The following is a 16724-nucleotide window of genomic DNA, read 5'->3' on the forward strand; positions in this document are numbered from 1 at the left end:
ACAGAATCTAGTGTTGAGAGATTCTATTCTGAGATTTAACTCTAAGAGACTGTGTGTTGAGTAGCGAAACTCAAATTCGCGCTTTGTGTTGTTATTAGAACGAGAAAATGATAATAGCCCACCCTCAAGTCAAAAACCCGGAGAGCGAACCCGGATTATAAACTTAATCTATTTATTTTAAAATTATAACATATGTAAAGCCATCGTAAGAATTTTAGTTCAGTTCGCATTCAACAGAATTAATTATTTTAATTTGCCTGTTTCTCAACCCGCAATGTCTCGAATTCAGGCGTAAAAGGGGAAATTAACGTCTTAACACTAAGTTTTATTAGTAGAGCAAGTCCCTCTTCTACAAGCAAGATATATAAAATACCAGCAAAAATGTCTTAAAATAATATAACAATTAAATCTACAAAATATTTCAGTTCCTCTACGTATTTGTTTTAGGATTGAAAATATGAATTCGTAATGTCGGGGACAGTAATAAGAAACCTTATGGAGGAAAGTAATATTGCGACTCGATTGTAAACACACGTGTCGGCGGCGTACAGACGGAAAATATTTTAATTTGGTATTATATAAATAACGTAACGCCCTTATGGTACAGTTGTAATATATGTGATTGTGTATAATATTTACGAGTTCAAATTCTGTCTTTTATTATTATTTTTCTTATCTTCACGCTTTATCTTGCAGTGCGAGGTACACACGAAGAATCCAGTGTCAGGATTCTCTGTTTTTTGCTTACTGTCTGAATTTTAGAGATATCGTGTTTAAAGATTGTGTAATTCACTAATTTTTAGTATGTATTTTTAGTTTTGCCCCCCTTGTAGCAATATTTGTTATGTTTACTCCTTTGGGTTAACTCCAAGTTACGTCAAACACGGAGTGATTTGTTGAATATTTAGCTAAAATAGAATTGTATCAATGAGTCACTATAACAGAGTTTAATTCCGTAACAATACTTTCGTTTAGTTACGCCACTGGGTCCGTCGGCAACGCAGTGTAATAAGTGGAGGATAAACAATAATTAATTTCTCGATCATGATCTTAAGAATTCGGCGTAAAATGGGAACGAACTTAATAGGAACAGAGTGTTTTAACACTAGGTTCTGAGGTTCCTTCTGCCTACCCTGCTTTATGTGTGATACAGCGTGAAGCGGTAGCTGAAGTCAAAAGAAGAAATATCAAAATAATTCATTCATATATGAATCTAACTCAAAAATTTGATACAGTAACTAGAATTCTAAACTACTTAAACCACCTTTATAAATTAGAATAAACGTCACCGCTAGCGCTCTAAGGCTTTTTATAACGATGAGAAAAAAACGTCCTTAATATTCCTTTATTGGAGGTAGCTTTATTTTAATTTTTAGGTCAACTGACTCTTTCAGTTGATTAATTAACCACACAAAGGTTGGCGCGGAAACTCAGATTTTTTTTTTCTTATTATAGCTTAAAAATAAATTATGCATGACGTGATCGCCGTGACGCAATTAAGAAATCTGACGAATCATTTTAAAAATGATGACATTATTGCAATCACTCAACGATGTGCGGCGTTAAGCTCCGCCTCAAAATACGCAATGTATTTTAAATAGGTGAAGATTATAGAAGTATCATAACAAAGTGCAGAAAGATAAAGATAAATACTTTTTTTATACGGAATCTTCGATTTATTACATTCCTTACACAAAAATAATAAAAATAACTTATTTTTTCAAATTTTGAAGTAGATTATTATAGATACGCCGCTTTATCCAGAATATAGACTTTTTAAGAATTTGTACTAACAAATATTCCATAGAGTCAGTTAATTTATTTATATGTGTAAATTAAATTTTAAAAAAGGTATTTTTATAAAAAATATAAGTCTGTTATGGTGCAGAGGAACAGTCTCTGATTATAAAAGAATCGTGGATTCGATTTCCACTTGAGAAAACAAGTTATTTACATTTCCTAGCTCAGGTATTCAGAAAAAGCACGGCGTAAAACTCTGCCGTTCAACATACCAATTTTAAAAATTGAACCGAAATTTCGAAACGAAATATTTAAATACATAATAATTATATAATAAAGTTATAAATAAAAAAGTAGAAATGTCTATATACTCTCTTTAGAATATAACGATCAATAGAAAGTACTACCACAGCCAGTTCTAATATGTGGTGCAAACAACCATTACTATTTGAAAGAGTCTGCTTAAAGCCGGTTACAAAAGCTGTTAATTTAACCTTTGACCCGCGCTCCGTAAACAATACTGAGTGACTTAAGTCGACGAACAAAAACCGTTTTAGCATACAAACCTTTCAGAACGAGCCCGGGGGGTGAATAATGTTTTACAGTTTCTTTATTTCATTCCAAACGACCGGAAACATAAAATTAGGGATTATTTGTATTAGAATTTCTATGTTTATTTGCTGAAGTCGTTGCGGCTAAGGCGGGGTAGTTCTGGCTGAACGCGGTAGTTGTGAGTTCGTTCGTTTTTCTTTCATGGAATGTTTATATGGACTTTTTTGTCTTTTTCAAATATGAAATAATGGAAATATTAAATATTTCATTTCCTCGTGTGGAAATCGAACCCACAACCTGTCAAAAATTCTAAACAATATTGTAAAATTTTATAATAGCGCTATAATTCTTGAAAAAACTTTCTTTTAAAATAAATAGTTATTTATTTTAATCCAATTAAAAGTAGATACTAGTAGGAAGTATAATGAAAATATAATACGAATAATACGAATCCATAAAAGCCGTACAATGTATTAGAAAATGTATTTATTCTGTATTTTTTTCTTAATAACGAAATAAAGCTAAAAAAAATGTAATTTAAATTTCTTTGTGCAAGTAAATTGAAGATTGAACTACCTCTCATCTATTATAACCAATCAATTCAGAAATAACTTTATCTCTATCGCTATGAAAAGAGGAAAAAACGAACGAATGAAAATATGAAAAAAATATTCGCAGAATTGATATTTCAACTTACACAGTGGGATTTTTGTATTTTTATTTCATCCTCTTAATTGCAGCCGCCCTAACTCCGTTAATTTGGGGAGCAAGCGAGAACATCTAGAGACATTAAAATACAAAATGTAGCCCACAATTTTTATTCGAATTTTTTTTTCTAGCTCTTATACTTTCTTAATTATACTAGAAACGTTCTGTTTTTTCAGACCAGCCAATTAACTTTTTTAAAAAGTTACACGTAAAAATACGTAAAGCCAAATTTCTGCCTTAAAATTAATAGTATAAAATACTTGACATTGTGGTTTCTATACTTGAACTTTATATTTGTAAGCCTTTTCAACATAAATATATTTATTAGGGAACTAATAAAATGAGCAAAAATTGTACGAGTATAAGCGATGTAGATGATAAATATTAAAAATTAAATATTAAAATAATACTGATTTTAAAATTAAAAGCATAAAAAAATTTAAAAATATAAAAAATATATATGTAAATATATCATAACAAATGATGCTACGAAATACAAATAATTAAAAACCTACATATTGTAGGGCTTATTGAAAGTTATACTATAGCAGCAGTAACCGAAAACAGCAGTGTATTAATTCAGTAGCGTAATATTATTATTGAAATTCAAATGAGCTTCCGGAATTGCTACGCTAAAATGATTTATTATATTTTGATGATGGATGTCCAAATAGAGTAATGATCAATTATAAAATTATTATTTACATTTAATTATATTGTAATGGGATATAAATTAATATATTATATAGCTTATTTGTTTGGGAATTCTGCGGAAAACAGAGAACAGAACGTTTTAACACTAGGTTCCCTCTGCCTATCCTGCTGTGTGCGGGATACAGCGTGAAGCTGAATATACTCGTATTATATAATGTAAAGGTATACTGATTTTGTGTTAAGTCGTTACATGATTTTTTTTTAACTAATTCTTAAAGTTAATTTTTATAATCTAATGATATTTACATTTTCAGATTATCCAACTTAAGATATTTTTAAATAAGATTCTCAAATATATTTTTTTATTCGTATATGCACAATTTACTTTTATTGGGTATCAAGTCTATAATGTTCTTAAAACATATTATTTTACCAATAAAGAAAGGTTATACGTTATTTGTGTAAGTTTGTACGTATATTTTATTTTTTTACAGAACATATTTGAATTATGATCGAAACAATGATTTAATGAAAACACCAAAGAAATCAAATTAAAAAATAAATTCCCCAAAGTTAATTAATATAATAAATATTAAAACGGAAAAAAATACAAAATCTGTTTGTTTCGGAGTTATTTAACAAACGCAAACAAAACACGAATAAATGAATATTCAGCGAGTCCCTTTGATCGTAGCAGTGTTGGATACGACCGATTTCGCATTTTGCTGCCGTAAAGCCTTTTTGACTGTGAAACATGCTATCGGTACTAGAAATACTTCGTAGGTCTTCTATTTGAGAGGGTTTATTTGTATTCGTAGAGAACTCTGTAAAAGTTTACCTTTATAAGGCACTAAAAGGTAAACAAAGTTGAACTGTAAGTTCCTTTTTTCATTGTGAATTGCGTTTTAGTTATGAAAAAATCAATTCAAAGTTAATTAATCCAAAATTAAATGGTAAAATTATAATTATTTTCTGGCACAATTAACGATGATTGCTTATAGATATAATCTTACTGTTAATTTTTAAATTGTTGTTCGTATATAATGAACGTGCCACTGCAAAATCTAAGCCATATTATTAAGCCTTACTTGTAATACATACAATTATAAACATATAGAATATCACGAAATGGCGCACATTCCCAAATAACAATCAAGTCCATGCATGTAACAGTTAATTAACTGTGTTATCGGTTTCAATTACTGGTTATTAAATGTATGTGCAACATTGCATCGCCTTCATTAAATCAAGAGAGATAATAGTTAAGGTAAATGTTAAATAGAATTAGATTTGGGTTAAATTAATTTAATAGGTAAAGCTCGTGTGGTACGGTTAGAGTTAAATTATATGTGATAGGTTAGGGTTCAAATTCTGTTTTGGGGAAATGTTTTGACGTATAAAATATTAAATTAGGTATATTCTTCATCAGCCTCTAGAATTCAACGGAAAATGGAGAACGGAGTGTGTAAATAATACTTTTTTACATGCTTAGTACTTTTATTATGCATATAAAAGTTGACATCGAATATTAAGACGTGATAAGAAATTTTATAATTTAAATACTTATAAAAATCAAATAGCTTTTAGATATACGATATAACAAGCTGTATAATTAAAACACATAAACCCAGAGGACAGTAAAAAGAGTTAATGGCCGGGCTTTAAAGCGGAATTCTTCAAAGGATTTACAACTATACAAAAATACGACATCGTTCACGTGGAGTAATGGATGCAGTATTAAAACGAGGAGTTGTGATGATATAATGTGAAATGTTCTACGAGATAATGCACATGATGATGGTGGATGAAAAATAAAAAAAAGAAAAACTTTCTGTTGCTGTTTTCCATTTAATATTTTATGTAGTATAAAAATTTAGGTCAGTCGTAGCGCAGGGGTTCAGGCGTGACGTAACGTGACAGGTTGGGGGTTCGATGCTATTTTCATTTTGTTCAGTTTGATAACGAGGAACAGCGTAGTGTTGAGTTTTGCCACTCAACACGCAATATCTCCAAAATTCGGTAAATAGGGGGATGGGATTGCTTTAACACTAGGTTCCCTCTGACGGTCCTACTGTGCGCGGGATACAGTGTGAAGCTGATGAAAAATCAATTTATATCATGAAGAATTTCTATAAAATGCTATCAAATAAAAATTATATGTTAAATATTAAAATTACTTACATTGTCAATAAAAAATATTACAAAATAATTCCATAAAAACTCCTTAAATAATTACATATTCATGAAAAGCTAAGTTTAATGTTATTTTTATATTTACGCAATCGATGCGATAGGCATCGGTTACGATCGCAATGGGAATGAGTTTTATAGTTCGTTGTTACCGTTTTAGTACGTCATAAGGATGTGGCTATTTGGATACTGCTGAAAGGGTTTGTGTCTTCATTTAAGTACTACCAATGACTTAGCGAAATAGAGGATATATAATATAGTAATATATATATACGTCCAATATTATGCTATTATAATAATAAGGACTATCTTGTCCAAAATGCAAAAATGCTTCAAATTTTAAATTACTAAAGCAAGCGAATGCTTTGATATTCCAAGCAGCGGCGAGTTCCATCACTTAATACGCAGAATTTTGAATTCGGGTGGAAAACGGAGAACGAAGTTTTTTACTTTTAAAACTAGTATTTTTCCATAATATAATAATAATCACTATCTTTAAATCTAAGATTAGATTTAGTAATGTACAGGATATAATCCAGCTAGAACTATAAATACTCTACTCCGAGTTTCAAATATCAGTGGAAATTAAATTCCAGACAAGGTCAAAGTTCAACAGTAAAGGGCCGTTTCAAAAAGTCATATCAGCCTACGTAATACTAAACATAATTTAGGTACCTATACAAATATTTGTATTAAGAAAATATTAATATATAGCTGTGTTCATATAAATGTTTATAATAAACACAAATCGTGTTTAAATTAGGCAACGTTGATAAATACTGGAAGCAATATATCTTATGTAAATAGGGTATTTAATACTCTCATGATAGGCTAGGAGATATTTTGATTTAGAAAGATAAAAAAGAATTAATATTTAAATTCTTTAAATTATTATAAACTTTAAAATATTAATTTTAGAGCTTTTTAAGTATGTAATTGGAACGAAGTGCCTTAACACTATGTTCCTCTGCCTACCCTGCTGTGTGCGGGATACAGCGTGAACCAGATTTTTATTTATTTTATTCACACGCAATTATTTTAAATATTGCTTTCAATAAATGAAATATAAGTTAAAAATATATATATACAAAGACTATATAAATAAAGTAATAAATAATCATGTTTATATAATATGAATTTTACGTGTAAATTTTCACCACATTTATATTCTTGTTAAACCTGAGAAGCGCGACATTATTACGTTTAAACCTTTTGATCTTTCTTATAATAAATATTCTAAGAAAGTTCCTCATCACATGTACTTTAGTATGTGAATAACTTACTTTTATAAATATTCGTCCAAGTAATTCGCTTCAGCTACAATATTTTGTATTCATAATTAGTGCTACAAATAAAAATTAATACCTTTTCGTGTCATTTCGTTTTTGTGTATTCATTAAAATAGAGTTTTTCTTATATTTTTATAAAATATCGAATTTGTATTTCTTAATAAAAACTATTTTTAAGTATTATATGTGCAATAGGAATTTTAAAATACTGAATTTTATATTAAAATTGGAACATAACAAGATGTGAGGGCCTTTTAAAGTACCATCATAGCGGTTTCGTAACTTATGCTCGATTTTCGCAAGGTAAGACGTTCATATTTTGTTGAAAAAATGAAAATACCTCATTTTTCAAGTGGAAATTAAGTAAGGCGCTTCCTCGCGCACTGTTAATTAATATAATAAATATTAAAACGGAAAAAAATACAAAATCTGTTTGTTTCGGAGTTATTTAACAAACGCAAACAAAACACGAATAAATGAATATTCAGCGAGTCCCTTTGATCGTAGCAGTGTTGGATACGACCGATTACTTCGCATTTTGCTGCCGTAAAGCCTTTTTGACTGTGAAACATGCTATCGGTACTAGAAATACTTCGTAGGTCTTCTATTTGAGAGGGTTTATTTGTATTCGTAGAGAACTCTGTAAAAGTTTACCTTTATAAGGCACTAAAAGGTAAACAAAGTTGAACTGTAAGTTCCTTTTTTCATTGTGAATTGCGTTTTAGTTATGAAAAAATCAATTCAAAGTTAATTAATCCAAAATTAAATGGTAAAATTATAATTATTTTCTGGCACAATTAACGATGATTGCTTATAGATATAATCTTACTGTTAATTTTTAAATTGTTGTTCGTATATAATGAACGTGCCACTGCAAAATCTAAGCCATATTATTAAGCCTTACTTGTAATACATACAATTATAAACATATAGAATATCACGAAATGGCGCACATTCCCAAATAACAATCAAGTCCATGCATGTAACAGTTAATTAACTGTGTTATCGGTTTCAATTACTGGTTATTAAATGTATGTGCAACATTGCATCGCCTTCATTAAATCAAGAGAGATAATAGTTAAGGTAAATGTTAAATAGAATTAGATTTGGGTTAAATTAATTTAATAGGTAAAGCTCGTGTGGTACGGTTAGAGTTAAATTATATGTGATAGGTTAGGGTTCAAATTCTGTTTTGGGGAAATGTTTTGACGTATAAAATATTAAATTAGGTATATTCTTCATCAGCCTCTAGAATTCAACGGAAAATGGAGAACGGAGTGTGTAAATAATACTTTTTTACATGCTTAGTACTTTTATTATGCATATAAAAGTTGACATCGAATATTAAGACGTGATAAGAAATTTTATAATTTAAATACTTATAAAAATCAAATAGCTTTTAGATATACGATATAACAAGCTGTATAATTAAAACACATAAACCCAGAGGACAGTAAAAAGAGTTAATGGCCGGGCTTTAAAGCGGAATTCTTCAAAGGATTTACAACTATACAAAAATACGACATCGTTCACGTGGAGTAATGGATGCAGTATTAAAACGAGGAGTTGTGATGATATAATGTGAAATGTTCTACGAGATAATGCACATGATGATGGTGGATGAAAAATAAAAAAAAGAAAAACTTTCTGTTGCTGTTTTCCATTTAATATTTTATGTAGTATAAAAATTTAGGTCAGTCGTAGCGCAGGGGTTCAGGCGTGACGTAACGTGACAGGTTGGGGGTTCGATGCTATTTTCATTTTGTTCAGTTTGATAACGAGGAACAGCGTAGTGTTGAGTTTTGCCACTCAACACGCAATATCTCCAAAATTCGGTAAATAGGGGGATGGGATTGCTTTAACACTAGGTTCCCTCTGACGGTCCTACTGTGCGCGGGATACAGTGTGAAGCTGATGAAAAATCAATTTATATCATGAAGAATTTCTATAAAATGCTATCAAATAAAAATTATATGTTAAATATTAAAATTACTTACATTGTCAATAAAAAATATTACAAAATAATTCCATAAAAACTCCTTAAATAATTACATATTCATGAAAAGCTAAGTTTAATGTTATTTTTATATTTACGCAATCGATGCGATAGGCATCGGTTACGATCGCAATGGGAATGAGTTTTATAGTTCGTTGTTACCGTTTTAGTACGTCATAAGGATGTGGCTATTTGGATACTGCTGAAAGGGTTTGTGTCTTCATTTAAGTACTACCAATGACTTAGCGAAATAGAGGATATATAATATAGTAATATATATATACGTCCAATATTATGCTATTATAATAATAAGGACTATCTTGTCCAAAATGCAAAAATGCTTCAAATTTTAAATTACTAAAGCAAGCGAATGCTTTGATATTCCAAGCAGCGGCGAGTTCCATCACTTAATACGCAGAATTTTGAATTCGGGTGGAAAACGGAGAACGAAGTTTTTTACTTTTAAAACTAGTATTTTTCCATAATATAATAATAATCACTATCTTTAAATCTAAGATTAGATTTAGTAATGTACAGGATATAATCCAGCTAGAACTATAAATACTCTACTCCGAGTTTCAAATATCAGTGGAAATTAAATTCCAGACAAGGTCAAAGTTCAACAGTAAAGGGCCGTTTCAAAAAGTCATATCAGCCTACGTAATACTAAACATAATTTAGGTACCTATACAAATATTTGTATTAAGAAAATATTAATATATAGCTGTGTTCATATAAATGTTTATAATAAACACAAATCGTGTTTAAATTAGGCAACGTTGATAAATACTGGAAGCAATATATCTTATGTAAATAGGGTATTTAATACTCTCATGATAGGCTAGGAGATATTTTGATTTAGAAAGATAAAAAAGAATTAATATTTAAATTCTTTAAATTATTATAAACTTTAAAATATTAATTTTAGAGCTTTTTAAGTATGTAATTGGAACGAAGTGCCTTAACACTATGTTCCTCTGCCTACCCTGCTGTGTGCGGGATACAGCGTGAACCAGATTTTTATTTATTTTATTCACACGCAATTATTTTAAATATTGCTTTCAATAAATGAAATATAAGTTAAAAATATATATATACAAAGACTATATAAATAAAGTAATAAATAATCATGTTTATATAATATGAATTTTACGTGTAAATTTTCACCACATTTATATTCTTGTTAAACCTGAGAAGCGCGACATTATTACGTTTAAACCTTTTGATCTTTCTTATAATAAATATTCTAAGAAAGTTCCTCATCACATGTACTTTAGTATGTGAATAACTTACTTTTATAAATATTCGTCCAAGTAATTCGCTTCAGCTACAATATTTTGTATTCATAATTAGTGCTACAAATAAAAATTAATACCTTTTCGTGTCATTTCGTTTTTGTGTATTCATTAAAATAGAGTTTTTCTTATATTTTTATAAAATATCGAATTTGTATTTCTTAATAAAAACTATTTTTAAGTATTATATGTGCAATAGGAATTTTAAAATACTGAATTTTATATTAAAATTGGAACATAACAAGATGTGAGGGCCTTTTAAAGTACCATCATAGCGGTTTCGTAACTTATGCTCGATTTTCGCAAGGTAAGACGTTCATATTTTGTTGAAAAAATGAAAATACCTCATTTTTCAAGTGGAAATTAAGTAAGGCGCTTCCTCGCGCACTGCTGGATTCAGGAGAATTAATAATTCAAAATAGTATATAAGAATTAAGTAATAATAGATATATATATATAAATAATATCCAAAGTTCAACCCCAATTATGGTTTTAAACTAAATTTTAGATTGTTTTAACTAAATTCTAGTACTAATATACGCTTAGTTTACAATAAATTACTTGTTAAACCTGGGCGATGTTTACTAATAACAATGTGGTACAAAATTGCGGTATGTTAACTACGTGTTTCAGCTTACGAGAAATTTTAGTATTTAGTTATATTCCAATCTATATCTATATAAAAAATATTCTGTTACAGAGTTACTGACAAAAAAAAACGTTTAGTTTGAAAATAGGTTCCTTAGGGAGAGTAGAGATACTAAAAACGGATTGTAGAAATACTTACGGGAACAGAAATAAATGTGATTAACCATTTTATAATCACATGAAGTTGCAAGTTACAATTCGTTTTATATAAATCATTTCAATACTGAGGCCATTCGTGAGTTGTGGGTTCGATTCCCATCCACAAAAAAAAAAAACAAAAACATTTTTACATATCCTCGCTCGTGACCCAACCACCACACTTCCAGAATTCGGTAAAAAGTGAAGAACGAATTGTCTTAATGGGAATAGAATATCTCAACACTATGTTCCCATGTTCCCTCTTCAATAGCAATATGAATGGAAAAACAAACATTTGCCCTTGATACAAAACACAGGCTAATACCAAGCGGGACCAAAATTAGTACCAAAAGGGAACAAAGCGTATATCAGATGGCGACTACAATTAGCAGTTAACTAGTTCCCAACAATGAGACAGTAAGAAACTCGACACTGTTCGGTACTTGGGTTATAGTAATATATAATTAATGAACTTTGACTTTTCGCTCCATCACTCCCAAGTTTGACAATATTGGAATATACAGTTGATTTATTATTGAAGAAAATATATTATGAGGCCGTCGTGGCGCAGCGGCACAAGGGTGTAGCTGTAACGCGACGGTTGTGAGTTCGATCCCCACTCGAGGAAGTGAAATATTTATTTACATTTATATTTCCATTTCTTCGCTCTGGTGTCGGGGCACAGCGCGGCGTTGAGTTCTGCCACTTAACAGACAATGTTTCCAGAATTCGGCAGAAAGTGGGGAACAGAATATCTTAATACTAGGTTCCCTCTGCCTACCCTGCTGTGTATGGGATACAGCGTAAAGCTGTTTTTTTTTTAAATATATTAAATTTCGTGATGTTTGTATGTTGAAGTTACTATATCATAACTTCGTTAAAACAAGTTCTCGGACTATATATATTTAAATTTAAAATATTTTCATTTTCTCTCAGTGTAATATTGGGTTAATCTTTCAATATGTAAAATTTTATTACTTAGAAAAGCCTGTCTTGCAAAATAAGAAAGATATTAAAAGTCAAAACAATAACTACAAATAAATGTTTTATATATTTATTTTTGGATCCTGCATATAGCGTGGTAGGCAGAGGGAACCTGGGTACCTAGTTTTAAGATACTTTCCACTAAATTCTGAAGGCATTGACAATGTGAAGAAAAAAAATGGAATTTATAAACACGAATTTTTGTTCATCTTTTAAGTATTTAAATCCTCCGTCTCCATATTTACTTAAGGGTTAATAATCTGGATTATATATTGTATCTGAACAGTACAAATAACACAAATTGCCGACTCCGGTATACTCTAATATATAGAAGCAATTAGAATTTTACAAATTGGTTTACCGAAGGCAAGACTAATAAAAAAAGATCACATACTAAATTAATATGATTTGTAAACATAAATACTTTGCTTAGTAATTACTTAGGGCCGCTTTAATTATATGAATCGTATATATTTGGAAAGATATTAATGTATGGTCATTTATATTTTTAGACATGACTTGCTATTTCAGACATTTTTTGGTTAAGCTTCCAACGTTATCGATACTTTACTTTATTAAAAGGCAGACATTATTAAAATATTGGCATATAAATTAGAGGAAACCAAGCTGTAAGACACTTAGTTCACTAGTTTTTACAGTTATACACACAAACATAAAAAAAACAATAATTAAGATATTATTTGAAAAATAAAAAATAATACTTTTTCTTAAATTATAATTTCTAGATATAATAAAAAAATGTATTTGTATAGAAATTTTGGTTTATAATGCTAGAATTGACTAAAAGTCTACTCAATGTTTAGAACATTTCTGAATAAAGGAAATATTTTCTTTTGTTTCAACGAAAAACCAGGTCAATTGATGCCGACTACTTAAAATGTTTTCACAGCAGTGTGTAAGCTTTGCCATTTCCTTACTTTACACCTTATAAAGGCTTAAATATGTTCTATTTAAATGCAAGATATAGTGGTTTTTATTGTGGCGCCCAGGCATGAAGCTTTAATGTAATTGCGATAGCTGTGGATTCGATTCCCACTTGGGGAATGAAATATTTCATACTTACGTTTTTTCGAGCAGGTAAAAACACAAAGCGTGACAATGTATTTTACAGTATTGAATAGATACAGACTGTTTGTAACACTAGGTTTCCTCTGTCCACCCAGCACATGTGCTATATGCGAAAAACAGTATGAATCTTGTTTTTCTACACAATAATTAAAATTTAACTATTAATTATTCAATACACATTAGCGTGCTAATTACTATTATCGATAATCTTGTTGCAAGCACAAGCATGAGACTGTAAACGAAATAGGTCGTGGGTTCGATTCTCACTGAAAGAAATTAAATATTTCAATTTAATTTCCTCGCTTTGCTAACGAGAAATATAGAGAGAGATAAGCGAATGAATGAATTTCGCCACTCAACACTCCACCTCCAGAATTCAGCAGAAAAATAGTTTATTCGGCATAACTGGAATTCATACTCATCAATTATGATTGTACCACGGTAATAAAAAAAACTTTAAAATCTATTTCATATAAATATATTTTAACTTTGTCTTTCAATAATAATAATCAACTAGGTATATTATATACGTATAACAAAATGCAGGATTTCCTCGACCTTTAACGTGGTGGAAATGGTGCAATGCGGTCGAATGGGAATCACGCTTAGCGTGTCTTTGTACTGCAATCTTAAACCTTTGCCTAACCTTGATGTGTCACGTTGTAACGGCATTATGCGAACATTTACATATTTAATGTGATTTTTTCATTTATTCCGTTTATTCCGGCTTCGTTAATTGAATGAATACTGTGTTTGTTAGATATGTTTATAGGAAAAATATATTTTTGTTAAATGAATTATTTCTTAATTATTTTTTTTGTTTTTGATGAATTCTTTTATTACTGAAGAATCATTATTTTATATTTTTTTGTGTGAATCTCGAACTGAGTCTGCGTAGCATGTAAAAGGGAATCTCGTGTCAAGTTGTGGTTTTCAATATTTTAAATTAATATTTAAACTCTGGAAATGTTTTTTCTTTCTAAAAATTATCAAAAATATCATTTAACACGTTTATATCCATGAATAATTTCAAAAATATATTGTGAGAGTTTCATAACATTTCTAAAAAATAAACCACGTCAAAATTATATTAAAAACTGGTCAAAGCTAGCTTGCTATATTGGTTTTATAGAAAATACAGAGAAACGATAATTTAAAAAATCACATTTTTTGTTGCTTAAAATGTCAATGGTTTAAATATTTTAAACGCACAGTCGTACATAGAACCAATAAAAAAACGAAAAAAAAAATGATAATAATATATAATTAACTCTTATAACTAATGAAGAAACACAAAATTATAATATTATAACACATATTTGTTTTAAAATAAAAATGGAGCTTAACTATATAAAAATATAATAAATGTTTATTTTTTAAATTTCCATAAATACAATGATGAAATTAATAGCAAATAACTCTGTTTACATTGTATAATGATAAATATAATGATAATAAATATTATGACTTTTTTTCGAAAACTACAAAAAAAATACTATTATATTAATAAAAAACTACATGTTATGTACAACAAAAAAAAGTACATGTGAGTGCTAATTACATAAATACAATAAATCTTACATCCGAGTGATTCCCGATATCCTAATGTCATTTGCACAATAAAGAAAAGAAAAAATAAAAACTTAGAAAAGGTATGATTTCTTAAATAATCATTATTAATATTTATAGCATAATATAGATAAAAATTATAAAATTAATATAGTTTGACAAAAGGTCCTTCGACCTAAGTTTGTTAAGTTGATATTGAAAGAAAACATAAAATCAATCAAGGGAAATCAAGTCAAATCAAGAATGTGAAATCAATATTTGGTAAAAATATATATTTACCGAACATGCTGACGGTGCTGAATGCGCTCCACAAGTGCCTCCAGCTGTTGCTGCAGCTAAGGCACTACTTCCTGGCACCTATAAATTTAAATAAATATGTATTTTCTTAATTTTTATATTTCACTAAATACATATTTAATCTTGGCTTAGAATCTATTAGTGATATTTGGCCCAAGGTAAGGCTAACCAAAAAATAAAAAAGTTGATATAATTCTCATTTTTTTATAATATACATTTTATTAAAATATACCATATATCCTTTATATTAAAAAAAACTTTCGTAGATTATAATTAGTGTTTCTTATTACTCTATAATATAAAGCACGTTTCACTTAATGCTATTAGTACTGCGTTAGTCATAAAGATTTTTTTCGAATAAATTACTCATAAAATTATCTATTTAAAATTGGAGAAATATATAATGAATAGCAAGCATTCTCTTGTATATTGTATAGGTATATATATGTATAGCTGATAATATATAAAATTAATTAAGTTAAAATAGCTCTACGATATATATTATTATCAGTATTATTTACAAAATGTTATTTTCAAGCGTTATTTTCAATATTTAGTTAAATTTTTGTAAATTTTAGTTAATTTGTTACTGAAATCTAGCGAACGTGTACAGTTAGGTAAATTTATAACACACCATGAGTCCTACGGCGTCGAATTGGAAGGATGCACTTCAACCTGTCGAAGTTTTATTGACAAATGGAATGTATAAGTTATCTACAACTAACAATATTAGCTTAAAATGTAATAAAAATACAATATTTTAACAACAGTTACGTACATAAGGTCTAAAGACGTATTTGTTTATACGTATTATTTTGTATAAGAGCAGTAAATTAACTATGTCTAAAGGATAATTATATATTATTATATCTTATATATTTAAAGGATAAATTAAGATTAAAGATACTCAATCGTTATTGTAGTAAAATATTTCAATATAATATGAACTAGAGTTACTTAACTAGTAAATAGTAATGAAATTTCCAAAGTAATATCATCGACAACTATTCTCTATCTTTATTAAAATAGCTGGAAATTTATCTATATAATTAACATAATATCGATTTTTTTTCATATAAAAAATAGGCTATATAATAGCATGTTACATTTCAATATATTGTTGTGAACATTATGTAGATCCTAAAACGTTTTAGTTATTTTAGTTAACGTCGTCGTCGTTGTAGTCAAGATAACCCATAACCCAAAATTGAACCCAAAATATAATAATACATAAATCAATAATAAAAATTTATATTAGTATAAGAATTAAATATATTATATTACCTTTAACTGTTCTTGTTTGTAATCAGGCTGGTAAGGCAGCAACATTCGTATTTTGCCCCATCTGTTGAAGAACAGTGCTATCGCGCCGATCCACACGATCAGTACTAAAACTACGATGCCGATCTCCACACCACGTATCTGATGGAAGAAAAAATATATAAAAATAACAATTTATGTAAAAAAAAATATTTATTAAATATCTAACATTCTATTTTTTTATCAGATTTACCCAACTGCATAGGCATAGAGAAGTATATTTGTCATACCGTGCCAAAAAATTAAGATCTCACT

General features: G+C 28.9%; 1 protein-coding gene across 6 annotated transcripts in view; it reads right to left on the minus strand.

Moving 5' to 3' along the window:
* Window positions 1-16724, minus strand: part of LOC146533815 (uncharacterized) — a 114212-nt gene that overhangs the window by 16745 nt on the left and 80743 nt on the right. For 4 of the 6 annotated variants that reach the window (XM_085195043.1, XM_085195041.1, XM_085195040.1 and 1 more), the window contains 3 exons: window positions 16434-16571; window positions 15132-15209; window positions 14865-14885 (listed from right to left, as the gene is read on the minus strand). In XM_085195043.1, coding sequence (XP_085051169.1) covers window positions 14865-14885; window positions 15132-15209; window positions 16434-16571 — 237 coding nt within the window. The remainder of the gene's footprint in view (window positions 1-14864; window positions 14886-15131; window positions 15210-16433; window positions 16572-16724) is intronic. The other 2 variants (XM_085195046.1, XM_085195045.1) reach the window with 1 other exon arrangement.

Source organism: Heliconius melpomene, chromosome 12 (assembly GCF_056956725.1).
Source record: "Heliconius melpomene rosina isolate 202511_hmr_F chromosome 12, ASM5695672v1, whole genome shotgun sequence".
NCBI lineage: Eukaryota > Metazoa > Arthropoda > Insecta > Lepidoptera > Nymphalidae > Heliconius > Heliconius melpomene.